The sequence below is a fragment of the Scatophagus argus genome, chromosome 20, assembly GCF_020382885.2.
Source record: "Scatophagus argus isolate fScaArg1 chromosome 20, fScaArg1.pri, whole genome shotgun sequence".
Classification (NCBI taxonomy): Eukaryota; Metazoa; Chordata; class Actinopteri; family Scatophagidae; genus Scatophagus; species Scatophagus argus.
This window is the reverse complement of record NC_058512.1, coordinates 7,699,921-7,719,103: the sequence shown is the minus strand read 5'-3', so window position 1 is coordinate 7,719,103 and position 19,183 is coordinate 7,699,921. Positions and strand designations below refer to the sequence as shown.

Below are 19,183 nucleotides of genomic sequence, written 5' to 3'. Positions count from 1 at the left end.
CTCCTACCCTTCTTGAGTCCACAAGTGGCAAACTCTTCCTATTTGAATGAGAATCTGCAAAACAAAAGCTTTAGAAATTACATCTGGCGCAATGAATACAAATATTCAAAAGCAGTCCAAGCATATATATTAAAGCGCTTACCAGTGCTCTCTCCCTCTGTCATTCTCCATGTCTTCCTGCCCTCTGCAAGTACTATTTCAATTCAAACACAGTAAAGATAGACCTACATCTTTCCTTTATATTTCACAGTCAGACATCAATGTCAGTTTTTTTGTCAATAGATTGGGACAATTGTTCACTCTGTGCTCAGTCTAGTCCCCAGTGGCAATCCTTTCTGGTTTTCCCTCTGCATCCCTTATTCTTTCCATCTCTTACTCATTCTACTGGTGACACTTGCTCTCTCTCCTCCCAAATCACAGGCATTCTGGTGATGGGCAAAGATGAGAGCTATCTACAAGTCAATTTAGAAAAATGGTTTTGTGTTCGGCTGTGTGTGTTCAAGTGTGTATCTGTCTGTCTAAGTTTATAAGAGGCACGAAGGCTACAAGTCACTTGTGCGAGAACAGGTGTTCACGCATATGTTTGAGTGAGTATATCTATCTGGGTTTGTGACTGTGTAACTGATATTGAGTGGTACTTATCTAAACATTGTCTGAGGTAATTGGTTCTTGTGCTGTTTCGTCCGTGTAGACACATCGTCCTCACATCGCAGCACTGATCAGACACATTAAACCATACTCACTACATCCTCACTGCATGAGCATGTCATAGCACCTCAATTCATTATCCACAACTTCAGGACTCATCTCGACAACAATACAGGATAATGGTGCCTTTTCAATTGAGTTTTCTATGGGAAAATCACACCCTCCATTGGATTTCCCTTCAAAATTTTCTAACTGAATTCTGACTCACCTGCTGAATAGGAGGTTAACACAGGGGTCAAAAATATCAATAATAAGCTTTTGGCTAAACACTAAGCTGAAGCATAGTTACAAAAGCAGTTTGTTGTAGATCATTTATGCCAGAGACTTCTTCTAGGTCTACTCTGCGGGTTTGAATGGCACACTCTTGTATTCAGAAATTCAATTTTAGAATGATGCGGGGACAGCCAACCCATCCGTTTGAAAAGAAATTAAAAGTGCATCCATAGTTTCCGGAGATGACTGAGCATGCCGAGTTCGAAAAGCTCCCCTAACAATGAGGAACTGTTTCAACAAACTGTAAACCATGCAGGACGGTCTTTTCCACTCATTTAGAAGCTGCCTTCGTGGACTGATGCATGCACTAACAAAGATTTCCTAATTCCCTTGAGGAAATGAGTATTGAATATACATACAAATCCTTGGTGCCAAGCTTACAAAAGCTATATTCTGATTATCAGGGTTACTGTTGTGGCTCAGCTGCTGAAGGAGCATGAGTAACCTTCTCAAACAAGGTGAGGTGGTTCATCAAAAAGTAAAAGACATTTAGAGGAGACAGTTTGGATGATTATTTGAGTTTTCATGTTTGTTTTCACAGTCTTCAGCAAACAGAAGATAACTGCTTGTAATTGAATTTGTGCACAACACCTCATGAAACATGCTGTTAAACGCCTGTTAAACATGCTGTGACGCCATATCTCAGCAATAAAGACTGAAACAATGATATATATACACCCCCCCCCCCCCCCCCCCCCCCCCCCCCCCCATACACACACACACACACAAAAAACAAACCCAAAAAAACATTAACATTACCTACAAACCCATCAAGTATCAGTTGAGAGTATGGTTGATGCAATGCTTTGGTTTAATTAGAATGATAAGGTTTTACATAAAATAAGTACTATTTCTAAACATTAAAACATATATATTAGAGATATGAGTTGGCAGTTGCTGGAATGCTTCAGTTGAAAATATGTCTCCCCTTACAAAATTTGATGTCAGCCTATTACTTCTTAACAGTCATGCTCCGTTTACACAGTCCTGTCAAATGATCCAGCAAGAATGGCATCCTGCCACAATTTAATGGCCACTAATAGAATAACATCAGAGTGCAGAAGTTATGACACTCTGAGAGTGTGTGAAATCAAAGAGTCTGCACTTTCTGTAATGATGAAAAAGTAACTAACTAAATGGTAGGAAAAGGAATAAAAGCACAGTTGTAATCTTTACCACTAGAGGGTGCTCTTTCTCTGTGCCAAAGGAAAGACTACTGGCATCAGCATTGGTAAAGGAACATCAGTGTTTCTGTGAGTTCATGGACCGGTATGTTATGTAGACTGTACGGTTTTCTTGTTTTTGCTTTGTTTTCGGCTCCAATGAAAATAATATAGATTTTTGATGTGGATGTGATGTTTGCCGGATAGTCCGGAGTGCAAACAGAAAATGTTAAACTATCAACAAGATGTGTCAATCCCACAGCAATTATGTTTAGTTAAATAAAACAGGTGCACACAATATAATGAAAAAACACAGTAACAAGAGCAAATGTCCAGCCATTGTGTGTGTATTTGTGTGACAGGGATGCTGGTGAGTCGGGTTGGGCACAGAGCTGGAGTTCAAAGGTGAGCTGGATGCAGAAGAGAGAGTTCTCAGAATGTGTCAGATAGGAGATGATTGTAGCTGTGACTCGGGTGGAAAGATTACTTCTCCTCTGGTGCGTAAGAGGGGAGAAGAGTCCAACCTGAGGCGAGGTTGAAGAGTCAGGACACGGCAGAGCGGTGGTCAGTTTACCACAGAGAAGGGAGGGACAGTGTAGCAGAAGCCGACCGTGAGACTGCAGGGTTGAATCATGAGCTGAAGGTATAGGGTGATGTTCCCTGTGTCGCCTTGTAGGCTAACAACAGTGTTTTGAACTGTATGTGAGCAGCAACCGGGTGCCAGTGAAGTGCAGATTGGAGGAGGTTTATTTTGAGGAATTTATTGAGGCTGAAGACAAGGGGGGCTGCAGAATTCTGGGTAAGCTGAAAGAGTGTCAGAGTGGATGCACAAAGACCAGGATGGAGGAAGAAAATGCTTTTGCCTGACACTTTTGGCTAGACAAAATAATTGTTCTGAGCGATGTCAATCTTTTACAGTCCAAGGCTTTTTATGGGAGCATGCTCCGCATGACAAGATCTTGTTTTTACATTTGACATCTGACTGGAAGCAGAAGGAAAGAGCAAAACAAATGAAAGTGGAAACACTACAAAATGGTGCTGACAAAAGTAGGTTCTCAGATTTCCCTGCACATTGAAAATAAAATGGAATATCCAATGCAAACTCATGAGAAAAGCTATGTACAAGGCTACATCTATTGCTACATCTTCCATTTAAAAATATACCACTGCTAAGCTGCAAGTGGATAACACCATTTATGGTCACGTGGAGATCATTCTTCCAAATTCTCTCCATCCACATATACAAAAGAGCTAAAAAAACAACCGACAGAAAATTTGACATCCAGCATGAAGCATGACACAGCTTGTTTATAATTTCTCTGACTGCCATGCTGTTTGAATACATCCCTAACTGGTATAATTATCCAGCATTTGAAAGAGAAGCATGCAACAAAAGGAAACAGAGACAAAAGAAAAAGGGCCTTATTCACAACAGTTGTCTCTACCAAAAAATATACATAATATGCAAAAATGGCCACTGCACAGTCGAACTGAAACAAAAAATCAAATGAGAATGAGAATGTTCGCTTCAGTTTGAATCCAAAGTTATTGTTATTCAGCATCATACAAAAGCCAGCTGGCAAATACAAAGGCTGCGTAATAATGTCAGTATCTCAAAATATTATGACCAGCTGTTACAGAAAGAAGTGTCGAAAAGTGTTCAATATCTAAAATTCTAATTTACTTCTACTGGTATCTACCCATTCAGTTTGTAGGGGAGAATGAGCACGGACATGAGCCACTTTTTACAAATGATGATTTTAGTGCAAAATGAAAGTGCATTTGTTTCAAATAGAAGCTACTATATATACCTGAGGTTTTTGTGTACCCAAGGATGTTAAAATAAGCTACATAATTATGATAGTTTTAGAACAATATTACAATTAGAACAATTAGACCCATCATTGCGGGCAGCTGTGGCCTAGAGGTTGGAGAAGCAGCTTGTGATCAGAGAGTCGCTGGTTTGACAGTGGCAGCCCACTGCTCCTTTTCACTGCAGGTAATGCTGGGTGTTGCATGTGTGTCCAAGGATGGATTAAATGCAGAGGAAAAATTCAGTGTGTGTATGTAAAAATATATATATATTGCCAATAAAGCTGATTCTTCTTGTTGTTAATAATATCATATAAAAGTTAGTCTGATGGTGCAACTTCTATTGAAGCCAGTGGCTCTTGCAAAAATTACCTTCCATCTGGGGTTCGGCATGACAGATGCTGGCACGTTATGAAGAGCTCAACCCAATCACAACAATGGTGAAATCCCATTAAAGTCATAATTTTGCAGGAAAAAAATAAAAAAATAAAAAATTGTACCTCCATTTGGACAGAACTGTTGCACAGTGGATCAGATCTACAATTAAGCAAATTTGATGACCCTGTTTTGTACAGACTTATGATTACCATGTAATAATTTTCAACATTTATCTATTTTAATAAAGACAGAAAACCCATAACTTTAGTAACATGATGAATTCACTTGGGATGACATCTTAAATCTATACTTCTTTACTTTGTGGATCCAGGGGATGGCCATTTTTACCCACAGGCTTGATTTACCCTGCTTTCTAACACATTATTAGCCCAGGTTTTCAGACATCTGTCTCTGGGATTTCTGCCTATACCCCAACCCCATAAAGAAGAACTCAATTTTGATTGTGTCTTTCCGAAAACAACATCCGGATTACTCTAAATACAGTAATCCCCGAAAAAATAGTCACAACTAAATATAAGTGCAATCTGGGTGAACTGACTCTTTAGTAATGAAAGGAAGATGAAGGAAATCGCAAGTAAGACATTTACATTCATAATGAAATGAATATAGCCGTATATAATCAGATAATCTCTGAATTAAACATTTAATGTGTCCTATCGCATTATCAGTCAACCAGCTCTCTTCTAGTCGTCTCCCTACCGTTGCTTTGAAAGTGTTGAAACACTTGCCCTTGTGTGACATCCACCAATTAGTTGTACTGCACAATCAAAGTTTTATGAGAGCTGGGTGTGTAGCAGATCCAATTGCATCTAATATGCTTAATAGCTGTAATATCTGCTATTTGAATAAACGCTTGGTGCAAGTGGGATCTGCCGGATGAGTCATAACAAAGATAAAACACCCAGTGTCACCCGGGGAACAGGCACCCCAGTGATGGATTAAATAGTTATTAAAGGACAGCATCCCAAAACAGGCTAATTCGTAGCGTAATAAAACAATCAGAGATGTTTACCTTGAGACTTGTGTTACAATCTGTTATCATAACCGCAGCCACAGCTCAGCTGATTTATGATTCCACTGAGAGGAGGAGATCTGGTGACTTTTCAGAGCCAATATTGATTAGGCTTGGGATGTGATGCTGTCAATGAGACAGCCTCCGACGGAGAGTACACTGTGGAGTTCGTGTTTGTGTACATGAGGGATTGTGTGCATGCACATTTGTGTCTGTAAGAGGGCTTCACTGTAGACAATTGGCTAATTTATAAGTAGCAGGATGCGGCCCGGCCAGTCGAAATCAATTAATGTGGTGCATGCCAGACATACAGCATGCTCAACAAAGAATCTAATTTATTCAGAAAAGTTTGAACAATTACGGTTTAAAATATGACTTGGCTCAGCATTGAGGAGAACAACGTAAATGTAAATGTTTCCTGATGTACCGTATTATATCAATAATTGTTTTTGTCACTCTATGTGTGAAAGTGTGCATAGACATTTTCTTTTTTTTTTTGTGGGCTGACGCTTTGTTCTTCTATTCTTCTATTCGAAAAACACTGATGGCTGGAGGCATTACCATAGAGATGACGCTTGGTAATTCACAGTGAGGGGGCATGCAGGCCAGCTAGTTACTGATTAGAACCATCCTGTTCCACTATTTATTATTCCTCTTGTATTTTCTTACTTTCTATACCCTCCATTTGTGTCTATACATCATAGCAAACTTCTGTCTTTCTCTCTCTCTCTTATCCACTCACACACACAAACAGCACAGTGTTATGATGAACACTAACCAACAGTTAAAAACTCAGTTCCTGGCAGACTCTCACATCATTGTGCAAAAAGCAAAGCAGCTTTTTCAAGTATTTGATTGAGGACAAACGGGATGTTATTATCCCTTAACTGGCACAACAATCAAAAGGCAGAGCAGTTTGACCTTTGTCTATTCTGACAAAAAAAGACAACAGCTAGCCAAAAGACACAGCAAATAATTTGTATTTTTGATAAAGAAAAATAGAATGAAGTGTCTCTTCAAATTTCACGCTGCCAGAATCAAGACTGTGGACTTATAAATTCACAAGGCTGTCTTTGCCAAACAAAACAAGCATGTAATAAAAAAATAACTCAGAAATTTTGATAGGAGACCTTGATGCACATGCATTTATTGGTGTGGGTCTGCTTAACCCTAGAACACTAACGTTAAAATTAGTAACACCATCACTAACGTTGGGTATATTTTACCCGATATAATATCTCGGATAAAATACAGTTTATCACACCAGCGTTCATCATGCCATATAGGACACACAGTGGCCACCTCTTGGTTTATCTTTCACAGCTGTACTGAGCACACATTTGGTCGAAAGTATCAACACATCCCTTCATTTGGTTGTAAAATTCGATCACTTCAAAATTGTGTGGGTGAAAATCACCCGACGTTAGTGTTCTAGGGTTAAGCTTGTGAGTGTTTATCTTCTTATACAAGCTGTGTGCATCCATCGCTAAAGAAAACATCCTTCATCTTTTAAAAGAAAGACCACTTACCACCAAGGTTCGACACATTTTCTGCAAGCGGGAGGCATGAAAGATATACAAACGTTTAAGAAATTCATCAAAAATTATCCTCGGTGCTACGGTCTTGTGTTTGATCATCAGTAATGGGTCAAAACAGCAAGGCATTCTTTGCATTCTTTTATTTTACAGTGTAATTACACAGCGATATGACTGACATGAAGACGTCATTAAATGTTATAATGTTATCTGGTATTCTGTCTGTCTACATGATATGACTAACTGAAGCAGAAGTATTTTTGTAGTCCCATCTTAAAAGGCGGGTTCTGGAAATCACATCACAGACGTGGCAATTAACTGCTTTGTAGTATGGCCTTGCAGAGGTGAGTGTGGGCGAAAACTCAGTGTAGCAAACTTCTTTCAGTTGAATAAAACTGCAAATGGCTCAGAGATGCTTTTATTTACAAACTGATATTTATGAGTAATTTATGAATGGTAAATTTACAGTATAAGGCAACAAGGAAAGCAGGGATGAGTGATGAGGAAGAGAAGGATGAGGAAGTGGAAGAGTTAAGACAGATGTTAGTCCAGAGGCGATGTAAAATTACAAATGCTGCCACTCCGCAGTTCACTGCTGTAGCAGTAGTTCATTAATCAATGATAAAAACATTGAACCACTAATTCTGAATTTAGCCCTGATCTGCAAATTAACTCCATGCAGGTTTTCCTCAAGTGGAAGTGGGAGGCAGCTAAAGATATTTTGGAGGACCGGCATTGTTAACTACCTGCTGTGAGGCAACTCCATCATATTCTGAGGCTGAGGGTTCAGTGCTTTATGCTGCATATTCTCATTTTTCATCCCCCAGTCTGCTATTGATTCACTGGCTGCTGCACATGCAAGTGGTTTTATCAGTCTAGCACGACTGCACAGCATCACTAGGCTGGCTAATTAAATACACAAAATCATTGTCCTTGTCTCTGGTTGCTCCCAAAGCATAATTTATGTGAAAAGAGAAATTGAGAACTTTGTAAGGTAAGGGTTTCAGACAGTGATTTGTACAAAAACATGCATAGGATAAATTGAGTGTGCTGGGTAATTGCTAAGTCTCTAAGTAAGAAGACAGTTTAATCAATAAACTTTCATTTTAATGATGAATTATCCCTAGTTGAATAAGACTATGTGAAACTACTTCAGGACTACAGGTGCCAAATGCTGACACACATATAACAGGAAGCACAACAGTTTAGAAAACACCTCTGATCTCTGTGAGGAGGAATACAACTTCTTGTAAACTTGCACCATGTACACTCCTCTAAATGCCTTTCAGTTCAAGAACAGCATGCATTTCTAACCTGATCCCCTTTCACCTTATGTTGCAGGTTTTTTTTCTGATCCTTGACTGACAGGCAAAGCTTTTCTCAACTGTATGAGGTAGAATAAACTTGCATGTAAACAAGTCAGTCTTCTTGGCAGGATCCTTGCCTTACCTTGTTATTAAAATAACTAGAAACTGTATTTCTGTAAGGATACAATATATAGTAAATGTCAGACAATCATGAAATTATAAATACAGACAATAAACAGACCAGGATTTAAATCCAAGCGCAGTGATTATTTATGGAAGTAAGTACCAAAATGCTTGGGAATCACATGTCTACCCCCCATCAGCAAGGAGAACAACACTCCTAATGGCCATGTGTCTTTTGGTTGTATGATTGGTTAATGATACTCCATCACTTGCATTCACAATAAAAAAAAAAAATAAAATATATGGATATTTGTTTTTAAAGAGATGCCAACAGATGGCTGATAATTATCAGGCAAACTAATTTGCTAACATATGTTAACAGAGGGTGCTAACCGTTTGACCTGACAAAGACCGATAATGGACTGAAATATATGATGACACATAAAGATGTCAAAGAAGTTTTGGACTCTTCTTTAAGCTGTTCTTTGAGCCTTACTCTACAGCACAGTTTAAGTACATCTGTGTGCGGTGTCTGGCTACTGCCTCACAGTCCAGCATGCTTAAAAAGTCTCGTTTGGTGCACCGCTGCTATCTGTTTTTTTTTTTCCTCTTTTGCATTTCTCTCACACTTACTCTTTCCTAGTGTCTCACTCTCTGACTTTTGCTCAGTGTTGTTCTTTTGATTTAGCCTTTTCGCTTTCCATTTATTTTCCTATACATTTTCTCTCTTGGCCCTTATCGCTGCCTTTACCAATCCACCTCTCTCTTCCTCCCTCTCTCTCACTCTCTTTCTAGCACACTCTCACCAGTCAAACAGCAGGTAGTCAGCTATAAGCCTCCCTGACATTAGCTGATATAGGCTCGGGTCTATTAGGTCCTGCCTTGCCTTGTGAGTTATTGAGCAGAGTGTGCCAGCCTCAGGAATGATCACACTCGTGTATGCATGTGCTCTGACTCACACCAGCAAACACAAACCCCCACAAATGTAAACACAAACCCACTGAAATATCTGTGCACACACACACACGCAAAGCCTCTGCAATCTCCCAAACGTGCTCACCTTATGCCTACTGAGTCACCAAGATGGAGGAATCACTGAGTCTTTACGAGCGTCCCCTTACACGTGCATCTTATTTGCTAAATTCTGCCAAAGTGTCAATTTGTGAAGAAGAGCTGAACTTTCCAGAAAGTCAGTCTGCTGCACAGTGCGAAGAAAAGACATTTTTTGTGATTTTTTTCTGTTGATATGTGTGAGCAAGTCTGTAAATTAATTCATAAAATATGCAAAACTTGCAAAACTATTTTCCATTTATATTTACTCATTTTTGACACTTCTGTCCACAGCGCCGTACAAGTAAGGTACAGTCCAATCCACAGTAGATCAAGAAGTCCCAACACTCAGTTCTATGTTCCAAGTGCCACGAGGCAAACAAACAAATATTAAGCCATTTGAGGGAGTCATCGCCCCAAAAAATTGTGCACTCATAAAAATAATAATAATAAAAAAAAAAAAACGCAGAAAGGATAAAAACATCAGACATGAATATAAACTCTTAGTATCGTACTTCATGTTAGTTATGAAGGTAGAGACAAGCAAACACGCTTTGCATTTACATTTTGGTTATAATAAGCTTCATAGCCTTTATAGGTTCTGCTTATTTTTACTTTGCCGATGAAGGGGTTATCTGCAGCTTTTACTGAGGTTGGCTGTAGATAAAGATGCTATCTCGGACGTGGCCAAACCGTAGATTACATTTACACCTGGCTAAGATCCAACCACCTCCAGATGAAGTCTGGTCTATCCAAGCATTCCTATTGCAATACGCTCTGTGTGCATTTACAGCTGCATTAAGAGGCTTTTAGACCTTGCAGATTGTATCTAGATACAGGATGCATGCAAGTGTAATCTCACTTCGTATAATGCAACTTGACAGCGTCATTTTAATGGACCATTCCAACCGAATAAACACCCACGTCTTTCAATGTCATGACCCCTGTTTGTAATGAAGAGTTTCTGCAAAAAGTGTAGACTCTGAGTCGAAGACAACACTGATAACATCATTAGGGGGATATCTCGGACACAGAAAACTCCCTCCAGAGCCTCCAGAGTGTTGCAATATCATGCAGAGTGACCTTAATGCATAAAAATGCTGAAGCACCCCTTCAAAGTATACCCACTACGATCAATTAGCAAACATACCAGTTACCATATACCCAGTTTTCAGTGTTGCAGGCTGTAGTAGCTGGAGGAGTGAAAGTTCAATCATTGTGTCAACAAGCTAGACACATTACACTGCCATATACAATCTATGTAATGCCACACACAACCACACACACACACACATGCACAGAAACAAATAAAAAGGTAAACTAAATCAATATTGGGGTGGGGAGGGGTTAGAAAAAAGGGACCAAAAACTTTTTTTTGGAGGAAGAATTAACATCTCAACAACCTCGAGCACCTTAACCCTTCACCTCAACAGTGCGTGTAACTGTCTCATGGCTACTCAAGTGGGCAGAAATTGCTTTATAATGTTGACTCAACTATGCAGTAGAAGCTACCGTGTGCGCCAAGGAGATAATTACAGAAAATTACAGAGAAACACAGAAACAAGGCTGGGTTTATGCCTGTGAGCCTTGTGGGCTGCCACTTTCACAAATTATTCATGTTGTGGCATCGTCTTAGTTTGAGAGGTGTGTGTCGATGAGGAGCGCTGCTATCAAAAGCGGTTTTGTCTCTCTTCTTCCTTACTGTATTGTTTCCTTTTTGTGAACAGCACATTTCAGCATCTGAGTGAAAAGGTTGGCATCACCTTTACAAAGCAGGTGAAATGTCTTTTTCTTCTCCTTCACAACAGCGCTTCTCTTTTGTCACAAGCCAAAACAGTCATTCACAGCAGTGAATTCTGGCTGTGCCGCTGCTGGAAGAGAATAGAAACACTCAGGACAGAATGCTAGTCTATTAAAGGATGAGCACACGAGCGTGATTCGAATAGGATTCTCGGGGTGCTGCGTGCGATACATTATTTATCTTGAGTGCATTTTGAACTTAAAGAGCAATGTGCTTGTCATATGTATCTTAATAAAAATATGGGTTGATTCTCGTTGTGTCTTTACAGTAAATTGTAATCTGGTTGTATAAGATATAAAATTATTATCCATGACTGGGTCAAAGTGGGGTTCAGCTCTACTGCACATGGTCTCAGGTCCCTGTGTCAGTCTGTGAGATATCAAAGCAGACCTGCTGTCAGCTCTGCTCATGTGTTTTTTGTTTTGTTTTTTTTGTCGTCCTTTTGAATCAGCATCTCCCCCCGCCTTTTTTTTTGAAAATGAATTGAAGCACACCAGATTCATGTGAGTTTTTGGAGGGCACTGAGTTCTCTTGTGTCTAAAGAGCTCTACTTTGGCCAGTTCAAATGTTCCTGAGAGGAGCCAGACTTGTGCATTTAGTCTTTCACTACATTCTGCAAATTTCTAAATACCACTCAGCGAACACAGCGTAATGCTGCCTGTCTGCCTGGTTTTAATTTACAACCTCGCATAGTGCTTTCCATACTTTATGTGTGTACAGTACTGGCATGTGTGTTTGTGTGTGTGTATGTCCGATGGATGTGGTGATTCATGTACCAGGGCCAGAAATGTACTCTTCAGAACTGAAGGATAATACATCCACTAATACATCCACATCCTTTACTACCCACCTATTGACATTTGGTTGGTTTGTGAGCGTGTGTGTGTGTGTGTATTCACATGCCTCCATGAGAGGCAAGCTATTATGACTATACATAGAAGAGCACAAAGGACTAAAATGAACATGGACTATAAATAAAAAGGATGGAATAAATAAAATGGATGGTGGAAGAAAAAAGTATTTTCTTCACAGAGGTTGGAGAGAAGTAATGCTTTTAAATATCTGAAGATAACTTTTAATTAACTCACATCTGCTGTCAGTTCACTTCAAAACATTTTTAAAATGAAAACGAGATAACTACATTTATTTTCTTCATCTGTTGGGCGGATGCTGTTTTCATATCTCATACACAGCAACACTGCAGTCACATTGTAATGGAATTGTTCTCAGCCGTAACATTCACATTAACACATGTGACTTTATCACACAAATGCACACTTGCATGAAATTGTATTATTCTGTAATTTCATGACAGAAATTTGCAAAATTCATTCCCCATGTCCACTTCAAGAGGCTGCACAAAGTGAGATGATGAAATACAAAATGTATGCAAAGCACTCAAATCACAGCCAATATTTCATATTAAAAGACTACCAGTGACGCTGTGACTCAGATAATATAATTTATCTCAATCATCTGATATTTAACTTTGAGCTGCTGATGCAGGCAAATAGGTTGGTGTGTGAAAGAGGGGAAATCAGTAGACAGTGGAAAGTGAGAGAAAAAAGGTGTGCATTGCTGTGGGATGAGACTTGCCTCTGCATATCAAATACAGCATGAGGAAGAAGGTGGAGGAAAGAAAAAGTAACATATTCCCAAAAATATGTAGAGTGTATATACCAAGTGTGGAGAAGAATCAAGAACAAGGCAGCCAAAAGACAAAGCTATTGTTCTTTTGACAAAAGAGACAGAGGATTTGACAAGCAGAATGAGCACTTTTGTGACACGGCATGTGAGTATTATACATGTTTAATTAGAAGAGTCTAACACTTACACTCCTGCATGGCTAACTTGTTTGGTTAGCCTTAGACTGACGAACAACAGCAGAAAAATGTGCTTTTCAAAATGTTAACTGAAATAAATTTGATCTAACCCATAATACAAAGAAACACAAATGGCGATGCATCTTGTAATGCCTACTTATGAACAAATTTTTTTCGTTCCAAATTTGGTGCTCAGTTCAGTCATGAATTCAGAGAGTAACTTCTTTCTTTCAATCTTTTTTCCTTTCTTTGCATGCTCTCTCCAATAGCTGCTGAACTGTGTACAGTAGGTCGATTTGCATAAGTGGTTTTTGCACTTCGTTGCAGACGTACTCTGCACCTAGACACGTGTTATTTATCCAAAGAAGCACATCAGTCTGGAAGAGCACTTTGCCTGTCGTCTGCATGTAATCAGTCAAGTGTGCCTCTAACTGCAGGGAATATGAGTGCGCCTGAGAATGCATCTCGCAATTAGCAGAGAAATTTTTCGAGCTTCCAGGAACAGGTGCAAATTGAACAGGTGTAATAAAATGTGGTGTGTGAAGAAAAGAAAATTTAGTTGGTCTGTTCACAGAAATCTTTTAGCAGACAAAGTGCAACACAAAAAAAGTTAGCAGCATTGATTTACCAGCTGTAGTTAAGTAGTCATTAAACTTGATGTTCAGAAAAGAAAATAGTGACTTTTTGACAAGAGATTTACTGGCTGCATTTGACTGCAGTTATCTTGGGACTGTAGGCAGACTCCACCTTGAACAAATCTTTCTATAAACATTAACAGCACTGTTACAAATTTATGAGAAGTCTACCAAAAAACAATGCTCTCACATAGAGCTGAACTGTAATAAAGCAAATGTTTTAAAATGTTGTTACTTTGTTGCACAAGTATTTGTTTTGCAGCATCATTTTCTGTTGATTCTGATACACCTACCCCTTCCATATAAAGACACCCAGATCTTCCATAGTTTGTCTAGTGTGTCTCAGGGCTGTCAAGGTGTTTGACCAGTTTAAATCTGGTGTGTGCATAACCCCAATAGAGCCCTGGCTAGAGCGTAAATCCATTTACTGGCCATAGTTTGATGTAACCCAGTGTGTAGAGCTGGAGTCTGGAGGTAGGAAACCCACTGTGTTCTCCACTGCTTCAGGGCAAGTAGATCAAGACTGTCTGCTTCCCCTTGGTTTTTAAAACCCTCTAACTGTGTCTTTGTTTGAGCTGTCAAACTGTGCCATGTTTTAAAGGGGAGTCCCCAACCGGTTTAGTTTTGGGATCACGAGGCTTTTAGTAAGTATAAGGCTGCAGACATGTCAGCCATTCCTGCAAGTACTCCTAAGATAGATTTAAAGTCCCATTTAGCTCAGAGCTCTTTAGGTGATCAAAGTTAGTAATTCCCCTCTAAATACTATAACTCTTTATTTCAATCATAGCTCCAACGTGTCCCAACTTAAGATGTGTGTTTCTTAAGCACACATCAAGTCAGAGCAGTATAACAGTGTAACCTTACACACTCAGTGCTGTTGAAGTCTCAGCCATACATGAAAAGACACATTTCCACCAGTGTTCTTTCCTTCCTCCTTCCATGTGAATAATGATTTATTCTACAGTATGAGAATGGTCTATGTTTACCAGCTGTCTTTTTAGCAATAACTTAAATCAGAGCTATACAATGACCACAGTTTTAGAATGGCACCCAAGATTAATGCCACCAAATATGAAATATCTCCCCCTCCATTCCTGAGTTATGGTGTTGAATAATGGCCAGAATGGGGCAAGCAGGAGAGAGAGAGAGAAGAGAATAGATTTCATGTTCACAAACATGAGATGGATAGACAATCCAAAATCATAATTCCTCCAGGTATGTTAAACCCCCGGTGCAGAAGAATATTGATGCAGAAGTTCCTTTTTTTGGTGGTTGACTAACATTAACTGCTGACTACTTCGGGAAATTACATGAAACCACAGTTCCTGAATTATAGTACATTTCTGAGAGAAGACTTCACAAAAGCAGCTCTTCAGTGGATTCAGAAAGTGATCTTACATCACCAGCATTACATTTTTAAGGCTCATTTGAATAAATGTGGACTTCTCTTGGTATACCACTGCAAAAAAAAAAAAAAAAACACTTACCAAAAGCCTCTCTAGGACATCTCTATGGTGTATAATTTGAGAACCATCTGGTATTCAATTGATTTCATGATCATTAACACAAATATCTGAAAGGAAAAACAGTAGACTGATCTCTCTTTCCATGAATGTTGTATCCAGTAGGCTGGATAGAGTATGCTGTAAAAATTTTGATCCATAACAATATATGTTACAAAAGCCTGACCCTGAGAAACTACAGCAGACAGATCATTTGGCTGTGTTTAGTCAAGCACAGCTATCATGACCCATAGGGCAGAACAGATGAAAAACATTTCATGGTTACTAAAAAAAAAAAAACTGTTGATGTGTAACGTGTGCAAACCAAAAAACCAACACAGAGAAAACGGGATATAGGCTGAGCATGTTATTCTGTGTGTACTGTATTTGTGCATAGATAAACCCTCATCATCTCTCTGCGATTACAGGAGCATTTCGCCACAAACAGCATGTGACTTATCAGAGAGAGCCAGCCAGTCAGAGGGCTGACAGTTTAGGGAGAACTGCCATGGGAATGGGATAAGTCTCAATCCTCACTCAACCATCACTCTCTCACACACACGCACACACACACACACATCTGTGCAAACACAGTTACAGCACCCAGATGGAAAACCCCGACTGCTAGTTCTCAGAGATGCTCTGCTGAGATCTCAAGCCCTTTTATCTCTCCTACAGCCCAAAACTGATAAGAGATGACGCTTACTCCTGAAGATGTGTCTTTGGGGATGCAGAAAAATGTAAAGAGTTAAGGTGTGAAACAGTTCTCTAAGGAGGATTGTTAGTGTAATCGCCACCAGTAGATGGAAATCATGAAATAATGCTTCTCAAAATAGAGACAATAGAGACGGAACAGAAAGGAAAGTATTTATGAGATAAGACAAGATTCTAAAAAAAAAAAAAAAAAACAAATTAAAGAAAAAGCAAGAACAAAATACTGTATAGCAACTAATACTAATAAAATATGAATATTTTTAATAGAACAACATTCTGTATGGGGTTTTGACTATGAACATGCATCTCTGTAAGTGTAAAAGTGCGTGCTTGTAGACTAGTTACCGGAAGGTCATTTGGAATATTTGTCCCAAGTTGACTTGCTGGGTTTTGTTGTTGTATCCATGCAGCATCTCACCAAACAGGGTGTCATTGAAGTGGACATCCTGCCTTGGGCATTTTGGTCCCTCGCAGTTGTCTGACAGCAAGAGGCAGGAGCGCCCATCCCCTGCGAGTTTGTACTCCTGCACACACCTGAGGAGGGGGAAAAAGCTTTTGTTTGGGAACTGTTGTCAACTGAGGTGAAATGATACATACACAATATAGACAAAATAATCAAGACACACCTCTTTATGGGGCTGTTTTTCAGGGGTTGGGCTATGCCCCTTCCTTCCAATGACGGGAAATTTTTTGGAAATTTTGGAAAATGCTATGCTTCCAACTTTGTGGTAACAGTTTCCTCAAAAGACCTCAAAACCCATCATGAACCTTTGGGATGAACTGGAATGGAGATTGCGAGCCAGGCCTTTTGGTCCAACATCAGTGTCTGACCTCATGAATGCTCTAATGCATGAATGGGTAAATTTTCCCACAGAAACACCCAGAAGAGTAGAAGTTGTCTATGTATTTAGAATGTGATGTCATTAAAGTCCCTGTTGGTGTGATGGTCAGATGACCCATACTTTTGTCTATATAGTGTACTTATAGTTTCTGGTGAGAACAACGGATGTATTCTGGCATCAATGTTGCAAGTTGATGATGCAAAACATAAGAGATCACCAGTGTCCCTGACACTACAGATTATCAATGCAGAAAGAGATCACATTTCAGTTCCTGCTATGTGCAGACTGTTTACCACTGATCTACGGACACAAACACACAGCTAAGTACAAACACTTATGTTAAGAACATCCCAGTTAAGCTAACGTATTAACACAAGGTTGGTACTTTATATTGTGTTAAATAATCTAGCTCATAGCCTTGGCCAACATGTCAGCAAAGCTCGCCACTTGCCGTTGTCCGTGTAGAGAGTGTGGACACAAGTGCCCTGCTGGAAAGAAATTCCAGTGGTGGAAAATCCAGCAGACTGTGCAATCAGTCACAATTATCCTATCTTCTTCATTTATCTCCACTATCCTCCTGTACAGACAATTTTGAGTATCCGCTGCTGTTGGCAGGCACTGAGGTTTGGGCTCATGCAGCTGATCAGGTCTCAGCGCCTCAGTGGGAACGAGGATTCTGCTGTTGTTGGCAGCAACGCTCTAAAAATGCAGCAGACCTGGTGCAGAGGTGTGCCATGAGGGTAAAGCCACTTTCCTTACATAAAGCAACTGTTTGCTCAACCACGAAACAAGGCCAGCATTGACAACAGCATACCTTAACAACATCCTCTATTCATTTCACAGTCCAGTTTTAACAAGCAGCTGGCTATTACATATTTGCATCCCACACTGGGCTGTCAAGGAAAGAATCAGTCATGACTTCAACCTGAACCTGAACCCGAAGCAGAACCTGTACAGTTAAACAGTTAAAGTAAACCTGTGCTTTGCAGCACTTTTTTTCTGCCGCTTTCCTGTTCACCTCTGGATTCTCAGTTACTACAACTGGACTTGCTACTCATGCCAGTGAGCTTGCCTGTTTTCTTACTCAAACAACTGAACTGTTCCCTCCTCGATGTCTACTTTTCTGTCTTTTTCACTGCTGCCTCATAAACATCTGCTTGACAGCCACAAAGATGACACAATAAAAAAACACAAAGTGTGTCTCAATAGTGCTAAGAACAAGCAGACAGTACAGATGGCATGTATGATGTTACCTAGTCTGTGATTTCTCCTGTGAAATACTGCTAACCAACATGACAACAACTAAAACTAATTGATCCATCCTGTTTGACGATCTGCAGCTAACAGGTAGTGTTGGCATATTGGTACGGAACACGAATTCTTGTCAGATATTTCACCCATTCGTAAAACGCAGATATAATCAAATTTCAAATGAAAACTCCCTGGAGATTACTGTACCATGTGACACAAACTAACTCTGGGAAAGGTGCTTAAAAAGCGTTTACAGTCCACATGGAGTACACCAGCTCAGTGGAACCTGTGTGGGATATCGCATAATAATGTGCCAGAAGTAAGTCAGCATGGTTGAAATTTAATCCTTGACACACCTTTCTATTACCTGCATTGAAAAATTCAAGCTTCTCTGCACACAGAGTACACAGCAGATATGCTGTCACCTCAGGTGCAAGTACTTACTTGTATTTGCACTATTTTAACTCTACATGTATAAATGAAATTAATTACACAAGCTTACCATCAAAGTTGGGAAGAAAATATTGCAAAATTGTGACTCGTGGACTAAACATCTAGCAATAAGATAAATGTGTATATTAAAACAATGCTCTCACTGCATGTAAACTGTATTTGCACTTGTATGTGCAAACGTCTTTCATCACATATAAATGAGCTCTGGTAATTGTCAAGTCATTGGTTATTTCCTGTTTACATATTTCATTTCCTTCATGTGAGTATTGGCCTGAGGAATAGTTTCTCGATTGAAATATTCCTCATTAAGCTTATTTTATGAACATGCTTTATTAATTCCAGTCTGCAGACACCTTTCCAATTCTTAATATCAGTTATTCTCACCCGCAAAACATGAGCACATTGCTGGAACTGGGGTCATCTTCAAGGGGCACAAGCTGCTGGAGACACAGCTGTTCGCAGCCTCCATTGAAGCCATCCGTGCAGTCAATGCCCCTGGAGTAGTCATAGCAACCTGAGCCATCCTTCATTGGCCTCAGCCCCTCAGGACACTGCCAGAAAAAAAAAAGAGATGGAGAAAGAAGGGGAGGTGGTGAGAGAGAGAGATGTAGAGAGGAAGGCATAAATTAGGGAGAGGGAAGAAGAGAGTCAGGCACAGAGGTCAGCATGTGCATTTTAATCAGGATCAGTCAGTTCAGAGGAGGCAAAGATAGTAATATGGGAAAGATGAGAGAGGAGAAGTGGGCAGTGGGATTTTGAGAAAGCAGAGAGAGACTCAAA

General features: G+C 39.7%; 1 protein-coding gene across 1 annotated transcript in view; it reads right to left on the bottom strand.

Annotated features, from left to right (window-relative positions):
- The window catches only part of LOC124051469 (astrotactin-2-like), a 237,289-nt gene that overhangs the window by 71,538 nt on the left and 146,568 nt on the right, over positions 1–19,183 (bottom strand). Inside the window, exons 12-13 of the mRNA XM_046374872.1 lie at positions 18,788–18,954; positions 16,203–16,391 (exon numbers count right to left, since the gene is read on the bottom strand). Of these exons, the coding sequence (XP_046230828.1) occupies positions 16,203–16,391; positions 18,788–18,954 (356 nt within the window). The remainder of the gene's footprint in view (positions 1–16,202; positions 16,392–18,787; positions 18,955–19,183) is intronic.